The sequence below is a fragment of the Phoenix dactylifera genome, chromosome 15 (assembly GCF_051530095.1).
Source record: "Phoenix dactylifera cultivar Ajwa chromosome 15, Ajwa_hap1_PhDact_Kaust_v1.1, whole genome shotgun sequence".
Lineage (NCBI taxonomy): Eukaryota > Viridiplantae > Streptophyta > Magnoliopsida > Arecales > Arecaceae > Phoenix > Phoenix dactylifera.
In genome coordinates, this window is record NC_143204.1 from 20,359,821 (window position 1) to 20,382,286 (window position 22,466).

The 22,466-nt window shown below is 36.6% G+C and overlaps 1 protein-coding gene across 3 annotated transcripts; it reads left to right on the top strand.

Moving 5' to 3' along the window:
* The first annotated feature begins 1,989 nt into the window (after positions 1-1,989).
* LOC103707936 (LRR receptor kinase SERK2-like) lies at positions 1,990-20,940 on the top strand. Of its 3 annotated transcripts, none has more exons than XM_008792659.4 (12): positions 1,990-2,234; positions 4,815-4,938; positions 10,754-10,886; positions 11,074-11,145; positions 13,157-13,300; positions 13,396-13,467; positions 13,641-13,706; positions 13,785-13,855; positions 13,991-14,131; positions 14,518-14,859; positions 15,552-15,946; positions 20,417-20,940. In XM_008792659.4, the coding sequence occupies exons 2-12, from the start codon at positions 4,872-4,874 to the stop codon at positions 20,729-20,731; spliced, it is 1,818 nt and encodes a 605-aa protein (XP_008790881.3). In that variant the 5' UTR covers positions 1,990-2,234; positions 4,815-4,871; the 3' UTR covers positions 20,732-20,940. The 3 variants fall into 3 exon arrangements, with proteins under 3 accessions (XP_008790881.3, XP_038990171.2, XP_038990170.2); XM_039134243.3 differs by having other exon boundaries at positions 1,998-2,921; XM_039134242.3 differs by having other exon boundaries at positions 1,998-2,358.
* The last annotated feature ends 1,526 nt before the right edge of the window (positions 20,941-22,466 follow it).

A 22,466-nucleotide genomic window follows, 5' to 3' on the forward strand; every position in this document is an offset into this window, starting at 1 on the left:
GGGACCCATAGATATTAAAGTTTGCTAATGCCATTGGCTGGGTTTTTAGAACATTATGGCGATCATTAGGCCCTGGTCAAGTGGCTTTGAATCTGGCCTAACACTACAAATCTCGCCCTACCCCCTGCTAAGATATTGCAAGGTTGCAACATCATGAGAGAAGATGATTATGCCTGCTTTTTAAGTAGAGGCAATTGTTGCTACTGCTTGTTTGAATATTTTCCCCTAGACTTCCAATTGCTCAGAAGTGGAGGCTGCCTACCAGCACTCCGGCATCCATTCATAAACAAGTTTGGTAAGGAAGTAGTATCATACATCCATTCACTTTGTTGAAACTACAAATGATTATAGGACCATTCATCACTCTTGAATAATTAAAAAAAAAATGAATGGCATATTTACAGTTTAAAATATTATAAGAGAATTTATCTTTCCCAAAATGAAGTTTATCATCCAACTTTCGAGATTAGGCATCTAGTCTGCGGAAATAGTTTTAATTGCTATTAGTTGAGATTTGCTTTGGTAGTCTTTTTGGTCTTTCTTCTCTTTTCTTCTACTTTTTTTTTTTTGTTAATGAGATAGATGAAAAACATTTGTTTTATCAGTTGCAAACAGCCACCATACAAAGGATAATTTGTATTGACTAGTGGTATTAGGTTACTATGTGAGTACTGAGTAGGACCAAAATGGAGATGTAAGATTTGGACTATGATATCTGTTGGATGAGGAAACATAAACTTTTCTCTCATGCGCCGACCTCTACGTGGACTGTCGGTCGCCGCTCATGATGTCACCACTATCCTTCTTTATCGAATATTAGACTGTATTTTTTCGACTAACTAATTAAAACTTAAAGCCGCCTTGTTATTCTCATGGGTGATAAAGATGTTCTGATTCCGCCGCCATTACTTGTGATTCGATAGCTAAATCTTGAAATACTTTTCTAAATAACCAACTGCTTGTTATGCACTTGGACACATCGATACAATGTTGTCTTTTGGAATATTGGATATGCTGCCTAGAACTTCAACATGGGGTGCATTATATTCATACATAGATATCCTATGCTAATCTTTCATTAATATCAAAACAATCTCTGTTCCATGAGGATAAATCTCCTCTGGCTCCTCCTTATTTGCCAACCTTGTTGCATGCACACAAAAGTCGCATTACTTTTTTCTCCAAATCAGCCAACAAGCAAATCTAAGCATGCCATTGCTGTCAGTAATTTACTCTACCGGCATATATTGGTGATAAATGGAATGCTACTCTCAGTTATTACATGCAAAAATTGTAACCAACGTAACGTGCCGAAATGTTACATTGTTACACGATAGGACCACTGTAGGCCCATCAAACCGAAAAAGGTAACCAACCCCACTGAGGTGGTAGCTCAGTAGTACCATAGCCTTACTTCTAACCAAGTGATTCCGAGTTCGAAACATGCGGGTATCGATTAAATTGTGGAGACCGGATGCTTTCTGCTCGGACACGGGGTCTGGAAGGACGTATTGGTTTGCTGGTAGCCTCGGTGGTAGCGGGCGTGACGTATTTACACGGAGGATTCGTGCCAGAGCCTATAGGAATAACCGAGCCGGGCCTACGGATGGAAAGAGTATGAGTAAAACCGACTAGGGTACCCAACACGATCATTTTTGCCTGCATCAAACATTCTTCTAGTGGGGTGGGGCTGCTATGCGGGGGCGAGTTTGTCCCTTCCTCGCCCCTTCTCCTTTTGGTTTCGCAAAAAAATAAATAAAAAGGTGGCCAACGTAACGGGCCGAAATGTTACCATTGTGAGAATCCCAACTTATATCAGGTGGGACCACTGCAGGCCTGAGAAACCTGTGACAAACAAATCAGCCGTTCGATCACGCAAATGCTTGACAGGAACCGTTAGATCCCGCTTGGCAAAACCCGGTTCAATGTCCGACCGGCGCTTATTGGCGAGTTTACCATCCCGGCTCGGCGGCAACGCTTTTAAGAAGCTTTTCGTATTTCTTATATTTTTTCACTACAAGCCTCGTGAGCTGTGTGCGGGAGTGGGTAGCGAGCTGCAATCTCTCTGTAATTGATTGCGGGGCTCAGAGGAAAGGCTGCGAATGGGGATAGTTTTGGCTAAAAGTAGGGCAACCAGCCGGGCATAAAGGATTTCTTTTGAATTCTAGTGGAAAACGAGTGAGGAGTAAAGATTTCTGTCGTTCTCGGCGCAATCGATTTGCATCCCCCTCCAGGTTTAGAGATCTTGTTGTCCCGTTTAGTTTCTTCTTGTTGCCGGTTTATGGCATCAGATCGAGTATGTTTATGTTCTTTTAAGTGGATTCGTGTTAAAATTGGGAGATTTTTTGGAGAATTTCGGTGAGGAGCATTTCTTTCTTTTTTCTTCTTTTTCTTTTCTTTTTGATTTTGGGGTGAGTTGGGAATTTCGAAGATTTTTGACAAAAGTTGTGATTTTTTTGGGCTTTGGATTCGTTGGAAGATTGGAAAGATTCCGTTTTTCTCCCACTGTTTGAACTATTGGGGATTGCATCATTGGTCCGGAGCACGTTTTCAGTATGCTATAATGGCCTCGTTTTTTCTCTCACTTTGTGTTTCTTTTGTGTGTGTTTCGAGTGACTGTGAAGTTGAAACGTCTTCTGTTTCCTCCTGTTTTAGCATCCATATCTTGTCACTACAAATTGCTATAACTAATGAGAATTTAACTATGTCAGAGTGTTGAGAATCATCTCTTGAAGTTTTTAACTCAAAACCTCCTTCCAAGTGAAGAAGGGATGCAATCTCAGGTTGTAACCAGTTTGCGCACTATAGATAGCTGTGATAAATTTCTGGCTATGTATGGAGAGAGTGCCCAGTGAAAATGGATAGTGAAAATAGGCTCATAATCATCAACTAGATTCTGGCATGTGCGATGCACATGTGAGGTAGTACTCTTTTTTTTTTTTTGTTATTCATATAATTTGATAAATTCGCACTCAATTTTTGGGAGGTGCATTTCTCTTGTGGATTACGTTTATTTAAGATGAGAATAGTTACAGCATCATGGAGATGGAGTGATGGAAAGTATGGAGCTCCATGAACCATGATAAAAAAGAAAAACAGTAGAAATAGGAGAAAGGAAAATAGATCTGATCCAAACTGGGCCCCCCATGTTCGGGCCATGTTGGCTTTGTGCTTGGCAATGGAGTTCATCACTGAAACTGAGAGACTTCATCATATGCAGATATAAACTGAGAGTTACCTAACAATCATGCCTTACATGGGCTTATTTTAATCAAAACCAACAGTGCATTATTTCCAAGATACTCCACTTGTTCGTGAGGAGGGATGTTTTGGAAGATGATTTCCTAGGGCACTTTAATGTTCTACATCCTGTTGAGTGTATAGAAAGAAATTGATTTAATCAATATCAAATTGGTGCCTGGATTTTGTACTTCCCATTGACTTGCTTCTTTTATTTGATATGTTGCATTTCTTTTTTCTTCCTCTGATCATAACCATCTTTTTAGATTTTTTTTTTTTAAATTTAAAAATTGTTAGTTTTCTGATTCACCTTCTTTGGGCTCATCTTGACCTCTAGGCCAAACCTAGGCACTCACCTTCCTCTTGGTGGCCACTCGTCTGTAACTTAAGTTTTCTAAAACGTTGATGTGATGTTTACCAACAAGAAATACCATGATTCAAATTCATGGTTACAGTTCAACAATCTTATATTTGTCAAGCTAGAATTTGCTTCTGTTACAAATCAAATTTTATAGAATCAGTTGTAGCCCTTGTAGTTGAAACTATTACCTAATAAACTAACATGTTTAATGATTAGGTTGTCCTCTTTACATGAGTGTGGTTCAGCTCTCTTGGCTTATATCACTAGTAATGCATCAGCTTAATATTAGATCCATGGGGGCTAGATAGTACTGCATGCCTTAGTTTTGTTGCATGAAGCTGGGAGTTTAAAAGGTCTAAGGAGTAACAATATTGCACGCCTCTCAGCCTTGTTAGTTCCTTGTGCCAACATGGCATGAGGGGATTAGTGCAATTCACAGGGGTTGATGCAGTTCATGAGGGGTTGATGCAGTTTTTTGTCCCTAAGAGATAGGCATACATGTAATGTCTCAGGGGCCAGTGTTTCACCTGTGTCAATCCTAAGGCCCATCCAATGATCAATAATTGTAATAAATCAAGCCCAAACTTAGGGAACCAGGTCCAAGCCTAAATAAGGTCAAGTTTGGGGTCTCATTGGGTGAGCTTGATCTATGTGCATGCTTATTTCTGTGCTGTCCATGTATATTTGTTTTTCTTCCATTTGATACTTACATTAATATTATGTGATAGAGTCTGCCTATTGTTGTTTTTCCACATAAGTTGATTATACATCTTCTTTGTTCATTCCAACACTTGCTTTCAAGTCTTAGATACGATTGCTTCCTTTAAGATATTTCAGATGTAGTGTTTCATAGCTGTGATTCGTAAATGGAATTGTAAGTATTAGCTAATAACCATAAGGTATGTATTTGTTAAAGGAATGGTGATGCATATGAGCCTCTACAAACATCCTGTAATTGAATTCTTATGTGGAACATAGGATGCTTGTATGGTTCATGTCACTTTTGCAAAATACAACCTAAGAGCCCTTTTGGAAACTCAAAATGTTGAGTGTAGATGTTAACCCTGTTTCTTCCATCATTCCCTTTGAAATTAACTTACATGCGGGAATCTTTGTAAATTCTGTTTCTTTGTTTCCTTTTTTCTTTTTAACAAGACTCTCGTATACTGATATTTTCTGTATTATGTTTATCTTGATCACATGACACTACTAGGAAATTGCCTTCCTTAAGACCACTTTAACTAGCACAAGTGAGGAAAATTCAAGAAAGATGAAGTTGATCATTGTACTGTTCATTGTGGCCTTTCTGCAACCTTTTGCTGAATCTGATCGTCAAGGTACTTTTGACTTCTCTTCATTATCTTTTAGAAATAATTAAGAGTGATTCTTTGTTTGGTGTGCTCTCTTTTAAGGATGAATTATGTCCTTCTTCTTTTGCATGTTAGTCTTTAACTCGTGATTGTTTTCTGTATGAATTCATGGAGGTCTTATATCTCTTTGGAAGAAGTTTATTAACATCTTTTTCTGGCCTTCCCCTGATTATTTATAGTAGGGAAGGAATTCTTACTATTTATTCAGTAAAGTTTCTTACAAATGTATGGGAATATCTCATTTTCTGGTTCATTACTAGCAAATTGTGCAATGTACATATAGGATTATTTGCGAAGGAACTTTTGGTCAATTACTCTGGATCCTGTTATGGTCTTGTTCTTTGACGTGATACTTTGGCACCAAGCACTACATAAATGGTTTAACTATTGAATCGTGCTGTTTAAAAGAGTGATTGAATTTATGATGCCATCTGTTCATTGTATTTCTTTTTCTCTCATTTGTTTGATCATCAATCTAGGTGATCTTTATATTATCATTTTGTTGATCAATTTTCTATTATCAAGCAACCATTGTATTATGATGTGTGATATCCTTTGTTTACTTTTTGGCAGTCAAGATTGCTAAGATCAACAAAAGATTGTTCCTGTTTGTTTTATTTGTATCAAAATCCATCAATGTTTGATGTATTCTTGGGCTAGAATGATTGTTTTCTTAGAATATTATGTTTTGGATATATAACTTTGGAACAATTGCTTTTTCAAAAACATTTGTAACTTAAATTGGACAGTTAATAAGATAGAAGTACCCTTTGGTGTTGGTCATAGTGCTATGCAGTATATAAGTCTGTTAGGGATGCAGTGGTTCTGATTTCTAGAGCATAATCGCATCGGACATCATTGTGAGATGGCAAGAAATAACTTGTGTGTGTTCAGATCTACATCACAATGCAACTTAGTAGTTCTACTACAATTGATGAACCACATCTCTTAGTTTTAAATAGTAAATCTCTACTGGAGTTACCCGAACAAGTCTGTCTTCCCTTCTGTTTTTTAAATACACTTGAGTGCCTGGTTTTTGTCTTCCATTCCTTCTATAACCTGTTGCTTTTCGTGACATTTTTGGAGCATGATCTCGACTCTTTACTTTTCTAGAAGATACACATGCAGAATCAAGGAATATATTTTGAATATTTTTAGAGATATTGTCATTAATGTTTTTTACTGACATCAATGCCACTTATGCTGCTTTAATACCAAAAATTTGAAGAAGAGGTATCAGATTTTTATAGACCTATATGTTTATAGAGCTACAGGATTAATCTGATATTTGTTGCCAAAGTGCTTGAAGCCAACTTATGGCAACTGATTTAGCTGTCTTAAGCACTTGCGCAAAAGAGGCGCAAGTAAGAGATTGCTTCTTCATTATGTACTTAGGATATGCAAGTTCAATGTTGGATGAATATGAGTATGATAATGGTGATGGAAATTGAGTTGGGGCATATTTGGGAAGGACTGGATGGCACATAGATGAGTTGACTATAAAAGTGTAAATTAACAGATGATCTAAAGTTACTATAGTTGTTGGAGTGCTAAGATTATATGTTATCATAGCTCAACATTGTACAATAATGATGTAGGCTCTCAAAGCATGGTGTGTCGTACTGTACCGAACCGAGCAGTACCGGTATACCGTACAGGAGACATACGGATGCTCGGTATATAGAACCGGCTCCGTACTGTACCGTACCAACACAATGATAGTGTGGTACCGGTATGGGGCTCGGTTCTAAGACGGCGTACCTTGCCACAAAGAAATATGTTCTACAACTGAGGGGTAGGGTCGAATGGGTCTTTATGTTTAACATGAAGCACCACTAGTTATCCATTTGCATTATACAACTGTACTCCTATTTTTAATGAAACTTATCTGCAAAAGTTACCCTCAATGTTCTCCTTGATGTCTTTTGATAGATTGATAGTCTAAGAGTGAATCGTCGTAAAACATGTCTAGTAGGTCTTGGTGGCGGGTGGAAAACTTGAGCTAGGTGTTAATTAGTTGGACTTTAACTAAATTGTTGCTGCTTATTTCTGATTTGGAGTGTCCATGAGATTGGTAATGAAACCTTGCAGGGTGGAAGATTGGTGTTGGAAAGAATGGTGTTGTGTCTTTTAAAATTAAAATTACTCTAGTGAGAGCGAATTTCTTGAATCAGCATATTTAATATATATATATATATATATATATATATATATATATATATTAATTGGGTTGCATTATAGAATTCAAAGCATGGTTTTAGATATTGGTATCAGACCTTGTACCCTTTTTTTGGCCAAAACGATATGGCACCAGGTAGTGACAGATGGTATGGGACCGTGTTCCATATCAACACACTAGTTACCAGTGCTGGAAACCTGTCAAAATGATACGTTATAGTTCGTACCGCCCATTCTAGCGATATTTGAAACCTTGATCCAAAGTGATATCGTACAAAGTGGAGATGGAGGAATAAAACAATTCCTTTTTGATGGATTGGAACAATTGTTGCAAATAAAAGACCAAATACCCGGGATTCAGAAACTCAAGGTGGGGTTGGAAGAGCATGATGGAGTAAATTGAGGGTGGGAGATTAATAATATGTTCAGAATGAGATCATTTGTTTGCAGATGGTAGCATTGTACTTGGAATATGGAAATGTAATATCCAATGGTTTCCATCAAAATTCAAGCTCTCATCTCAAGTCAATCTAGGATTGATATCTCATTAAAAAAGATTCACATGATGTGTTTATGGAGGTTGATTCAAATTGTTTTTTATTTCACTTGGAAGAAAATGTTTTTACATCACTTCTCTATTGTTGTTTTATATGGAGTATTTGGCATACTAGCAAATTAGCAAGCGCAACGCACGTCAAAGGAAATTTTAAAAAACAAAATTGAATAAAAGATAAAAATAACACAAAAATTATTAATTGAATTAAAAATAAAAGTGAAAATGCACAAAATAAAATAGGAAATGAAATTTCATACAAATAGAAAATAATAAAATGAGTTGATGTCTGATGGATGGATGTAAATGGTTAAATAAGCTTAATTTTCTATTGGTGTACCATTTGTCAATCTCTTTTTATGGAAGAAAATCAATCTTAATCGATGGCTGTAATGCTTATTTGAATGAAATAGAGGAGAGGCTTGTATATTTATGATAACATGAGAAATTGAATGTAATAGAGGATAGATACCTATATATGGAAATTTTGAGATATTTATAATAATATGTGATATTAACTGGCTTGTTCAGCTAACTATATCTTAGGTACTGTATCTTCTGATTCTTCATATTTTTATATGCCTGTGAAATGTGGAGAGAAAGGGACTTGAGAAAGATGGAGCAAGGAGGTTGGACAAGGATTTTTTCCCTCTTTTCTTGGTGCTGAATATGTTGAGAGAAAAGTGATGGATGGAGTCTTGATCAAATATTCCAAAATTCCATCCTCTTCTTTTGATATAGTATAGGTAATATTTAGGTTTACAAAAGCAAATCAATGCTTCTGTTATATGGGGACAATGAGGGGTGACTCATTTGCTCAACCCACACAAATTAGAAGAGAGAAAGAGTTGGAAATATACCCTCTTGTGATTTTAGTTGGAGATCTGGAAAGAAGTAAATAAGGATTTTTCCAACAACTATAGCTATGAGTTATGGAGAGTGTGGAACATGATTTTGATAATAACAGTGGTTTTTGGACATTGACTCTAGAATCTGCATCAACTGGTTGTTTGAGGGTGCTGTCAATCTTGTGGTTGAAGGGAGTTACTTTTGTGACATTTTTTTGCTTGCCTGTTCTCTTGTCACCTTAATGGCGAATCTTGGCTATCTTGTCCTGTTTGTTTTGCCTTCTTCTTACTTTTATGTTTCTGATGATTTTTGCTGCTGTTATGGAAGAAAAGGTCTAACTTGCAGAATACAGGAAAGTTGGTGTGACTAAGTAACAATATCCCTGAGCAATACAAACGGTTAACCATGCCAAACACAGAAAACTGGAGTGTAGATATTAGTATTCTCCAATGTCTTGAAGCATGCGTGCTTCATGAAATTTAAATACGATAATTTGCAAATTATAAGAAATTACAGATGCCTACTTGTTTAGAGATGCATATCTATTCACTTTTCTTGTGTGGTAAGCTGCATAAGACATGGATCTCTGCTGCCTCTTTTCTCATTGCCAATGACATACGTCATCTTATTAGCAACTATTTGAGAGTCAATCATAAGATTATCAATGATATCAAAAGAACACCTGACTGTATATATCAACAGCTTCCTTCTGTACTTATCATATAGATGAAATTGGTTGTTTTTCCTTAACATTTCTTAAAAATTAAATAGTGTAGCAATATCATGTGAAAAGGTCTGCTGCCAGGAAGCAGTGAGGCTGGCAAGAAGATATTAGTCAGGCTCATACCATGTGTGTGCAAGCTTCTGCCTAATTTGTTGCAGTAGTGCTCTATATAGGAAATGGTGGTATTGATATTCCATGGATAAGACAAATTTTTCCAGGGGTTTATATGCTTCAAATTGCTCAAGATAGTTATCGCTTTAGCTACCTTGATATCCTCTTTGTAGCAGCATAAGCTCTATCACTCGGTGTTAATCTGCTATAAGATTGCCAATTTGAGCCTAGTACTAAATGGTGTAGATCTGCAACCAACTACATTTTCCTGTAGCATTTCTGGCTAGAAATTCCTTTGCAGGCTTTTGTTCTCCTTGAAAATGCCTCGGTTTGCTTTGTAGCAGATGCAGGGGTGTAGTTGTCAATATATTGAGCAGAGGCTGCAGTATATGTCTATCAAAGCTTTTCATTTTTTCTTTTTCTTTTTTTTCTCTCCAGACCATTGTTGCCTTAATGCTGGGCTGGATACTCTGATAGGAGGGTTTCTATAAGCTTTGCAGTATGTAAGCTCTTGCTTTTCTAATAGATGCCATTAGGTGTAAAATGTGATGTTGCTGTTTTATTAACCAAAATAAAGTACGCATTGTGTCAAGTGGAGCCTTGGAGGTGACAATTGCCCATCTAGTTCATTGCAGGCTAATTGGGTGGATATGGGAGCAAAATTAGGATTGTTTTGGCATTGCCTGTATTTGTTTGGGGTTTCAGTCCACCTAACTTTCTTAATATCATTATTTTGGACCACGATAAAAAGAATAACCTGGCCTCATTTCTGGTACACTTGGATGATCCATTGTGTATGAAAAGGAACTATGAGTAATTGGGAAGAAAATGAAAAAAATGAACACAGTCTGTTTCAACTTTCAAGGGGTGGGAGTGGGATGGCATTGGGAGCTCTATCTGGTGAACTGGGAGTGGAGAATGGGGTATGACTGGGTGGGTATTAGTGTATTAGTTATGGGTCATAACAATTTATACTTTTGGGGTGGGTTTGGAGGTTTGTCCGGCTTTTCCAACTTGATGGTGCAGAAAAGAACTAATTAAAAAGTACCGTAAGGACATTGTTGTGTAACAAAATGCTTTTCTTTAGCCCCTACCTGTAAAAATATTTAACTTTTTCAGGAAGGAATAAGCTTCAGGTGCATCTGCTACTTTAAGATGATGTGTATATTTTGGCAGGCCAATGACGATTAGACCTTGACTGTTGGCATGCTTATGATGATATGTGCGTCAATGGACTTTTATTAGCAAAATGTAGTTGATGAACTGCTTTATTCTATTATTTGCTCAAAATCGACAAAGTTATATATCTTCTATGCATTCTATTGTTATCTATTTTTTTGAACTTATTAATATTCATGTGTTTCTAGGAGATGCATTATATGACATGAAGCTTAAGTTAAATGCCACTGGCAGTCAGCTTGTTGATTGGAATCCAAATCAAGTCAATCCTTGCACATGGAACTCTGTTATTTGTGATAATAACAACAATGTCATTCAAGTGTAAGTTATTTCTTGATATCTCAGTGCCTGTTTATTTATTCTTTCCAGATGTTTTTTTTGCTATTACGGAGTACATATACATTACCAATTTAATCACGTTTTTTGATTTCTAGCTTATCCTTTTGCTCAGAACAATGCCTAATACAATGCCTTGCTTTTCCTTTATTGGTATTGTTGCTTTGTGCAGAACATTGCCTAACATGGGATTCACCGGAACCTTGTCACCAAGAATTGGAGAGCTGAACCATTTAAATGTATTGTAAGTGTAGTTATTTGTCTCCAAAGATTTTTGAAATCTTCATGATATCACCTTACCTTAGTGTACACTTGCAAAACTTAGTCCACAGGTTAAATTAATGAATCAAAATAGAGGTCATTGAAGTGTGAAAACTTTCTGCAATTGTTTCTCAACCTGAACTCAACATGCTATGATACAATACTGAAATTCCTAGCAAAGCCAGCTTTTGGCGGGGCTTGATGTATGATTCAGAAGGCCAATCACAGTTACAAATTGTAAGCTCATGCAACTAGGAAGTATGCCTACAAGATTGATGCTAGAAACAGGGGCATAGATTACAAAAAAAAGGGGCATAATTGGATATAGAAAACTGGAACTTTCATTTAGGTATACTGGATTGAGACAAATAGAAACATTGTGAAATCTCCTAGAGCTCACACTCATAAGCAATTCCTTATTATGGGGGAACACGTTGTGTTATTTGGTGGATAGAAAGACTAAATACCTTTAGAGCTATTCTTTTGTGAAATTTGGTTCAATTTTCTTTTATTCTATAGATTGCTGATCTTGACCCAACTCAGTTTGCTTGTACATGACTTGCATCAGATATTTATGATATACTTATAGTTATGTTATTATAGAATTGCCGCATAAAAAGAAGATAGGGCTATCCACTATAATTCTTCATTTGAGGAAAAGAGACTTTTGTCATTGTAAATGGCTTTAGAGAGAGTCAGTATAGTCAACATATGCTATAATTAGCTTTTATGATGGAAAAGTTACTTTGAATCAAGAATTCCTATGCCGGGACTGGAGCTCGTAGCGGTTGCCCAATGGCACGGGTCGATATGGCCCCATGCTGTTTTATGCCGGGCCGGTACCGGCACAGTAGAGGGGGGGCAACACAGGGTCGTAGCAACACAGTAAAGGGGGCGGGGGAGAGGGAGAACAGGAGAGAGGAAAAAAGAGAGAGAGAAGGGGGAAGGAGGGAGAGAGTAGGCTGGCGGAGGGCCGACGAGTTGTGCAGAGGAGGAACTCCACCTCTGATTCCCCTGTTTCGGCGGAGCCCCTCCTTTGCACAGCTCCCCGGCCCTCCGCCGGCCGGCCTTCACCTCTCTCCCTCCCCCTCCCTCCCCCGCCCTCTCTCTTTTCCTCTTGTTCCTTCACCTTTTCCCCTTTCATCACCGATTTCTCGTTTTGGTTGCTAGAACCGTCCCGGTCCGCTGCCGGTACGGCTCAATACGCTCCGAACCGGATGGTTTAGGATGGTTCCGCTGACTATATTTTGAATTATATGTTGTTTCTTTTGTTGATACATTTGAGTATTAATACTAAGTCAAATGAGGAAAACTTATATGTTGCGATTTGTTTTTTAAGCTTAATATCCGAATATGCAGTTTGGGCATCAGATTCATTGTATTACGGGAGTTAGCATATAATAATTTTATTAATCTAAGTAATTAGCTTGAGAATTGTCTGCATTGATAGTAAAGCAATGCACTAATAGAAGTACAAAAGCAATGGCAGAAGGATCACTAAAGAGTGGGATGAAATATTTCCTGTCCAGATTAGGTTGGTTCTAGGAGGAAAGGAGTGATCTTATGCACCTTTATATTATATGTTGAATTTGCTATGGAACCCATCTGTCCTCACATTCTAGATTTTCTGCGGCTTTTATGAAAGTTACCATCAAGAGCATGGTGCTCCCTAGAAGGAGAGGGATGCCAAGGAGTTGATGTAACTCCCATCAGCATCAACACCATGGTTTTGAATTTGCACTAATTGATTCTGAAATAACAAAAGTGTAAATAATGCTTTTTATTCATGCATGTGTTGGGGGGAGTATAGGCTTGTAAATCTGTACATTGTTACTTTATTTGTACATACATTTTGCCTAACATGTTACATGGGAAAGTAATAACCAATGGCTTTCTGTACATGGTGCAATTCCCCATATTAGAATTACTGCATCGTTGCAGCCATCTAGCCCCTGTTCCTCATTTCTCACCTAACTTGATGTGTAACTATGCAGGTCATTGCCAGATAACAATATAACTGGCGGAGTACCAGAATCATTTGGAAATTTATCTAGTCTGACAAACTTGAATTTGGAAAATAATCTTTTAAGTGGAGAAATACCTGCTTCTCTTGGCAGGCTTTCGAAGCTTTCAATTTTGTAAGTAGGATCATAACTTTACCATTTAAGTCAAATGTTGGAAACTTGGAATCAACCTCTCCTCATTTGTTGCATTTGTTTAACTTTGTGATCAGGACTTTGAATCAAAATAAACTTACTGGAAATATTCCTGAATCCCTTTCAAACCTTTCAGGCTTAAATGACATGTAAGTGCCACCACTAATGATGTTGATTTTGGGTATGCTTTGTAAGAAACCACAAAAATGTGTTTTAATCTGTCTTCATGCTTAGATATTTTTTGACAATGTTGAAGCATTACTTTATGTTTGGAAATGTTTCTTATAAATCTTGACAACCACAATCTGACTTGTGTTTGCAGTGGTCTAGCATCCAATCATCTTAGTGGTCAGGTACCAGATCGTCTATTCCAAGTAGCGAAATACAAGTATGGCCAGATCTTTACAATATCTGGATGCAAGCGCTCCAATCATGGCTGTTGATCTGATTTGGTTATTTCATGCAGCTTTACAGGTAACAATCTAAATTGTGGCTCAAATTTTCCACACCCTTGTGCATCCAATGTAGCTGGCCAAGGTAAACATGCGCTATTTGTTATGTCCTTTCTCTAGGATTACCTATATTTATTTGGAAATCCTTTTACTTTGGGAGGGAAGAAATTCTCTATTTTGGCTTTAGGCAACAGTCCTTATTTTTGACTTGTCTTGACAGGAGGACCCAGCAATTCAGAGATTGGAATTGTGCTGGGGAGCGTTGGAGGAGTAATAGGGGTCCTTGTTATAGGGGTTGTGTTTCTGTTGTGCAAGATTAGGAGGAAAAGTTATCGACGGGAAGTTTTTGTAGATGTTGCAGGTCTGTCTTTTCATTTATATGGTTTACCAAGCTTTCATTTGGAACTCTTCTATGCATATTTAAATTGGTATTACTGCACTTGGTGCTTTTGTCTTTTCTCCCATTCAGTATCCACTTCTAGTGTTCTGAATTTTTGTTTTTGGGCATCTAAATCTTTCTTCATCATGATTAAATTTTTCAATACATTTGCAACTTAAGTCAAACTGGAGGGGGATTAGAAAAATTTGCTGGCTTGCGCTCTATCTATCAATTTTCAAAATCAACCTTCATTTTTTGTATATATTTTGCATGACCTCAGCTTAAAGATTGCAATATTATTAAAATGGTTGTTGCCATGGGATTGGAGCAGATGTTTCTGACAAATTGTCAACACTTTTGATGCTTAGGTGAAGTTGATCGCAGGATTGCATTTGGACAGTTGAAAAGATTTGCTTGGCGAGAATTACAACTCGCAACAGACAACTTCAGTGAGAAAAATATTCTTGGACAGGGGGGTTTTGGAAAAGTATATAAAGGAGTGCTTCCAGATAACACGAAAATTGCTGTAAAAAGGTTGACTTATTGTGGAAATCCTGGAGGGGAGGCTGCCTTTTTACGTGAAGTCGAGCTGATAAGTGTAGCAGTTCACAGAAATCTATTAAGGTTGTTTGGTTTCTGTACAACACCAACAGAGCGGCTTCTAGTTTATCCTTTTATGCAAAACTTGAGTGTTGCCTACCGTTTACGAGGTACTAATGCTGAGACAACTATGAAGTTACCAAATTTCTTCATTCCATAATTTTTTCCCAATATGTCATTCTTTCCGCGTGAATTCTTTCTGATTTCTTTCCCTCTATTAAGAAGGGAATTTATTGCGTGGGCAAGAAATCTTTGCTCTAGTTAAGGCTCTACCCCTGTTCTCAAACATTTCCATTTTTGTGTGAAAGCATAATTACACTAATGTAATGTGCTTAAAACTTCATGTTGACCTCGACATATTCAAGTGGAGTACTATATAGTAATGCTACATTTTGGTGAGTAAGGTCTTGAAGACCATCAATGCTTCAAACTGTCATAAGAAGGCCTACTAAAATGCTATGGGTTGTAAGGAAGTGCATACTATTTTGAACATAATTTCTTTAACACTTTTTTTTTCCTAGAGTCAAGTGATTTATCATATTTAGTGAATAGGAAACCTTCTAGGATGAGTGGGTGCCTCCTGAATCTCACCTTAGCATGTTCAGTGGCAATGGTCTGGCATGCAATCTGAATTGACCGGCATATGTCAATAAGTCATGCATTTGATGCACTTTAATTCACATTTGATTCTATGTCATTTGCTCTCAGAGTCCATTGGAGTATCACTTTTCAGTTAACCTAACACCTATCTTTATTACTGTTGATTTCTGATTGTATGTCCTTGATGCCTTGACGAATGCAGACTTTAAACCTGGGGAACCAGTTTTAGATTGGCCTACAAGAAAAAGAGTGGCTTTAGGCACTGCACGCGGTTTGGAGTACCTTCACGAACATTGCAACCCAAAAATTATACACCGCGATGTTAAAGCTGCTAATGTCTTGCTTGATGAAGATTTTGAAGCAGTTGTTGGGGACTTTGGCTTGGCAAAATTGGTTGATGTGAGGAGTACATCTGTGACAACTCAAGTTCGGGGGACTATGGGCCACATAGCACCTGAATATTTGTCGACTGGAAGGTCATCTGAGAAAACTGATGTTTTTGGTTATGGGATCATGCTTCTCGAACTTGTTACTGGACAACGTGCTATAGACTTCTCTCGCTTAGAGGAAGAAGATGATGTACTCTTGCTTGATCATGTAAGCTTACCTAGCTCCACTGAATTACATCTTTTTGCTTTCAATCACATGATTTCTTACAATGGTTATGTCATGATTTTGTTTTTTTTTCTTTCTACATGGTTTTTCATATTATGTGAGTAAACATTTCTCACATTATAAACTTTTCTAGTTTTAACAGACATAGTCATATGGTTGATACTTGCCACCACTTTGCTGCATTTTTGTTGTTTATGGTACTGAAAAGATAATCAAAGCACTTAGCTATTCCGAATTGGTGACTTCCTTGATTGCCTAGGTCAAATGACTAAACTACTCTGTAGACACATGAGTTACTAAGTCTTATTTGTGTGTCTTTGTGTTCATAGTAGTTTGTATTAAATTATATGGACCCAATATTTCATGTCTTCATATATGTATGACTTATAAATGTTGTATTCTATGACTTGCATCCTCATAAATGAAATAGGCTAATACATTAATAGCTTAGATGATAACAATCTATACGATTTGTGCAGCTCAAATGACATATTACTTATACTATTGTTCATGGTTTGCTGTACTGGCCTGAATCAGGCAGTGCGGGGCGTACCATACCAGTTCGGTACTGGTAGCCGATACGGGTGACGTATCGACACTCGGTACGCCGAAATAACTTCGTACCGTACCGACATAATGCTAATGTCGTACTGGTTCAGAGTCTGGTACCGAGACGGCGAAACTTGCTACTGTTACTTATATTGCTTGCTCAAAATTTGGCATATCATGCTTAACTTAGGCCGAATTATCACCTCTTGGCACATTTTTTTGGAGTGTCTTGTTGGGAGTACTTTATTGCAAGTAATAGCAATTCAACTTACAACCATTTCAAGCCAAACAATATTATCCTGAAGTCATCAAGATTACTTCTGAAGTTTGCACTTATTCCTCCATTTTCTTGATATAAAACAAAATGAACATCGGCTTTCTTAGTAGTATGTTAGTTGATATCTATCTCTTCACAATCATATAAATGTTAATTTGGTGGAGGATGAAGTATCAGCGACCATCTGAGCATCTTGACGCCAGGCATCCATTTTAAATGAAGAGACCACACCGATCTTCTGGTGCAAAATAATAACAATACGCTATGCTTAGAATTGGCACAAAATGAGTAGGAGATCATGGTTTTTACTTGCATTTTCTTTTTAGGAAAATGGACTTTGGCATGTATGCCCATTCAAATATGGGTTATTAGATATTTACCACTTGAAAATTAGTATCTGTGTCTCTACCCCTTCAGTCATCCTATTTTTGCAATGATATCCCTCTCATTAGATTGTTGCCTTATGGTGTTGAAATGACTATATTACCCTTTACAATATCACCCCTGAAAAATTTAACATTCAATTTGTATCATAAAGTTATAATTTGCATATATTTTTCAGGGGTATCGACCCAAAGGGTAAAAGAGTCTGAGGATTGAAGTCTCGGCGGGATGGGGGCCGTCCTAGCCATCTCGTCCCGTTCCAGTGAGATCAGGGCAAGTGGGACGTGTGGGACCCCAAAACACATTTTTGTCCCCTGTCTTGACCATGCTGCCTTCATCCCGCCGGTCACGCATCAATATGGGTATCCCGATCGGGACGTGCCCTCAGTTTCTTTTTTGACGATGCTTCGGCTCGTTGCTAGGAGGAAGAAGGAAAGCGATTATTCTTTACCTTGTTTTCTCTGCTGATGCATCGGCATGATCACTGAGAGAGAGGAGGGAGGCAACTCGGTTGGTGGGGGTCCTCTTTCTTCTATGTTTTTTCCATGGTGAGCATAGGCTCAGTACTTAGTAGTCACGGGGGCACTCGGCCAATCATGGGTCTTAGCGCCTTAGCCAGAGTCCACATGTTTTTTTCTCCTTTCTGATGCACATATGGAGAAGACCGGAATGGGGATCTTTCGTGCAAAAGGATTCTCCTTAGCATGAAAGCATCATTTGATCACTAACCACACAAATCTCAAAGTCTCAAAGCTCTGTTATTCATCTATCCGCACATATCTTAATGCCAGCAATTGATGATTTATCCGTCCGAGATGCTCGACTGGGATGCTTAAGGGGATGGGGTGGGATGTGGGGTGTCCCATTCCATAAAAACTGGAATGCTCCCATCCCACGAGATTTAAAACCTTGAAAGCGTCATTTTATACTTAAAATAGGACATTACGCAATTAGCCAAAAATCTAACTTGAGGGTTATCAATGCAAGAAAGGATGAATTGAGCATTTTGTTTGCAAACAATTTTTTTTGATTAGTAGATATAATCCATATTTGCAAGGGTACGTGGAAAACTCCTAAAAATATATTCGGGGAAATTTCTATCGTATGATAAATGTTGGAGAGTACATGTAACATGTTTAGTTCTTAATGGCCCATTTTTTGGAGGGTGAAAAACTTACCGAAAATCTGTATTTTTCCAAGTAAGTATTTCTCAGGCAACATTTAGATAGGAAAATAGTTTACCTATATTCTTTTATGCATTGGAGAATGGCTCTATAATCTATTACCCATGTTCTCTTGTGTTACTATTTTCTCGAGTAAGTTGCTAAGATCTATGCATATTTTCCATAATACCATTTATTATACAAATAGTATTATATATAATAATATATTATTATATTATATCTAAAATATAATATATAATCATTTATAATAAGATATTGATAATATGTATTATATTATTATATATTATAATATATTATGTATAATATAATATAGTACACCTTATGATATTTTATAATATAATATATAACCTAATATTTTATAATAAAATATATTATATTGAAATATTATATAATAACGATATTATATTATATTAATAATGTAATATAGTATGATATTATAATATAATAAGTATATAATATATTAAATTTGAATATAATATATTATAATCATATGTTATATTATGATAATAATAGTATAGTGTATTATATTTTATATAATAATATATCATATTATATTATATAGTATAATATATAACAAAATATAATATACTTTAGAGAATATATATTATACTGTAACATTATATATTATAATATATTTTATAATTATTTTATGTTATATTATATATTAGACTATTATGTAATATAACAATAATATAATATATTACTGTTGTTGTTATTATTATTATTATTATGGGGCTAGGAGTTTTTCAGGAGCAAAATAAAAAAGTTATTACTCTGGTTGATGGGAAAATGTCTTACCTGCATCCTAGGTGGGTAAGATTTTCCTTCGATTTCATAGGTAAATGCTACCCATGGAAAAATCCATCTAGAGAAGCATAAGAATATGGGTAAGTTGGTCAATGAGAAAGTTGACCAACTTTTCCATGATAATTACTCCCCAAAGAACAAGCCCAAAGTTTTATTTCTTGCATACAGTACAAGAATTGTAAAGAATTGGATATTAAGATCGTGTCTGTAGCATTGCATGTCTGAGTTCACTGATACTTAGTTAGACAACACTATTATTATAAGGCATGCCTTATTTTGAATGGTGCAAGACGCATACTCAGCAAGACAACAGTATTATCATAGGCAATGCCTTATCTTGAATGGTGCAAGATGCATGGTATTTTGGTACTCGCTTGTCCTTTACCCACCACATCATTTACAGTATCACCCTAAAATTCTGTGAAGCCATATTTGTGATTGGGCTTCTCGCACTAAGTTACAACTCAAAGTAAAGATACATATAAAAAAAGTGGTCACTATCAAGGTGCGAATACTACTAAAAATATACCAATATTGTAAACTACGTACTAAATATATACGCTGTCACATGTACATAGTTATTGGGCACATGAGATGAACTGTAAGACTAGGAAGGCCGGCAAAAACTTGATGCCACTGCTTTTTGAACTTGAGCCTCTATCTTGGACAAATGTGGGTTTTTGGATGTACTGAACCGGAAAACCTGAATCAATTACAGCTTGTTGCATCCTTGGAAATGGTTCCATTATGCTTCTATATACAACATACCAGATAATTGCACTGAAAAAGTATAATATTATGCTTTGATGCAGTCTGCAAGTTCTTTTTCTTTTTCTCCTTTATTTTCATAAATTTTCTCATTTTTGACTTGAAGATGGGATTCCATCCTACGTCATTTTACAAAATATCAACAAGCAATTTCTCTACCATAGGATGAACTAGACATGATCTCAATTATACACATGCAAGAAGGCTAGATTAGAAGTATAACATTTCGTTGGCATGGAAGAACTTGGTTACCATTGAATTGTTTTAGGCGTGCCCGTCTCAATCTCATACAAAATGAGAATAGTTCATTGCTTGCCCCTTTGATAACATGTGGATCTTTGTTTTTATATATTTATACAAGGAACCTTTAAATGTTTGTTTCTTGCATATGCAGATAGCTGTTGTTTTTTGCTATTCAGATTAGTTACTCATATTAGTGGCTCTTAAATGATATTGCTAGTGACTGTTCTTCTGCAAACTTAGGTTAAGAAACTAGAGAGGGAAAAACGATTGGGTGCTATTGTCGACCGCAACCTACATGAGAACTATGACAGCCAGGAAGTGGAAATAATGATTCAGGTTGCTTTGCTTTGCGCCCAAGCATCACCAGAGGATCGTCCCTCGATGTCTGAAGTAGTTCGGATGCTTGAAGGGGAGGGGCTGGCCGAGAGGTGGGAAGAGTGGATTGAAGTTTCACGGAGGCAAGAACATGAGATGATGCAAAGGAGATTTGATTGGGAGGAAGATGCTTCATCTGTGGGTAACCTGGAAGCCATTGAACTCTCTGGGGGAAGATGAATTGAAGAATGGTGAGAAAATAGTTTCCTTTTCTTTATTCCTGCTTTGTTTTTGTAATTGTTGCTATGCAGGCAGAGGCTAAAGGGCCTCTAGGTACATGCCTCTGCCTTGGTCCTCTCTTCTTGAGAAGAATCTCACATTTTGTTGAAATCCCATTATGCCTTTTGAATTGAAGGGAGTTGTACATGGAGAAACCCCACTTTATCTCATTTTGAAAAGCAGGTCACTTCTATTCCTTTTTTGAAGAAAAAATCCACTTCAAACTTCCTTGGACTATTGCACCTTTTCCCTCATGACTAGCTTAAGCACATTCTTGTGTGAACACTTGTCTATCATACGCCTATTTATTACCAACATGTGCATACTGATTATTTATTAAATGTAAAGGCATAATAATCTGGTAAAGTTTGGGATGGTTAGTTTCTGCAAAAAGAGAGTTTTGCAAAGATGAAATCAAAGTGAATTTTTTCTGCAAAATCTCCTAAACTGAAAGTGTTTTCTTATCGAAATCCAACCGTTTATTTTACTTGGTACATTTTAAGTGCTTGTGGTGAATTAATTTAGGTTGTAAAATTTGATATGAGAATTTGTCTCGCATCTCTCTCTCATGTCAAGAACTTTTCGATGATGTACAGTCAAATGACGTGCTCTGGAACTGCTACCATTTTACCATACCTTTCTAGCTATTTGGGCATAGATCGTATGGGAGACAAAATAGCTGCCTTATTCGTTTATGGCAGAAGAAATTTCTTTAATGCTTCAATCGATTTTAGCCGAAGTATTCTGAACATACAGTAGAAGTCTATGGTTCTTTTTGAGAAAACAAGGGGTCCTATGGTCAACTGTGAAATTTTTCATCCAGTTGATCAGTGTTTCAATTCGTCGAACCACTAAATCAAAACATCCACAATGTCTCCAAATCGATTTGCCATTTCAGAAAACTAACATCAGAAGATTAATGATGAATTTACATAATTTATACAACAGAAGATGAGAGAGCTTCAAGGAATCGGTCATATCTTGTATAACAATAAGATAAGAGGGTTTGTATTGTGTGATTATTCTATAGATCACTGTTAGATAATTTTAAAGTTATTTTCTGGATTTTTTTAATGATTTTAAATGGTTTTTCAGTTGGCGTATCATTTGGCAAAACACTATACAATTGGGAAATCTAAAACATTCCTTTACTTAGTCCCATATTGAATGTGTTAATACAAGTCTACTTGCATTTATTTTATCTCCAACAAAAGAGGTCTAGCTGGGTTTGTGGACTTTTGGACTAAACAATATGTGCGGCTCCTGACTTTGTTACTTATCCTTGGTGGATGAGCATGAATCATGCCTTATTGTTGTTATATTTTTATAGCATTTTCTATATCATGTTATGCTCTGAAATCAAAGAGTAACTGCTCATTTGACCTTCATTTTTATATTCATCAAGCATAATATTTGAAACAGGAGCCATGGAGCAACTACATTTGGTCAGTCCATCTTGATTCAGCCCATTTTGAAGTGACCTATAGTTCAGTTAAGAAATCAAAGTCTCGTATTAATTATGCTATTAATAGTTAGAAATTATTACGCTTTAATTATATATTATCAATATTAAATGTCATTTCATTTTTCTAGCCTTATTTATTACTATTCATGCATGATGTCTTTTAGAGTTTGTCTTTAAAATAGTATAAGCATTAATGCAATGGGATATACAAGGTCATCTCGTGTCCACATA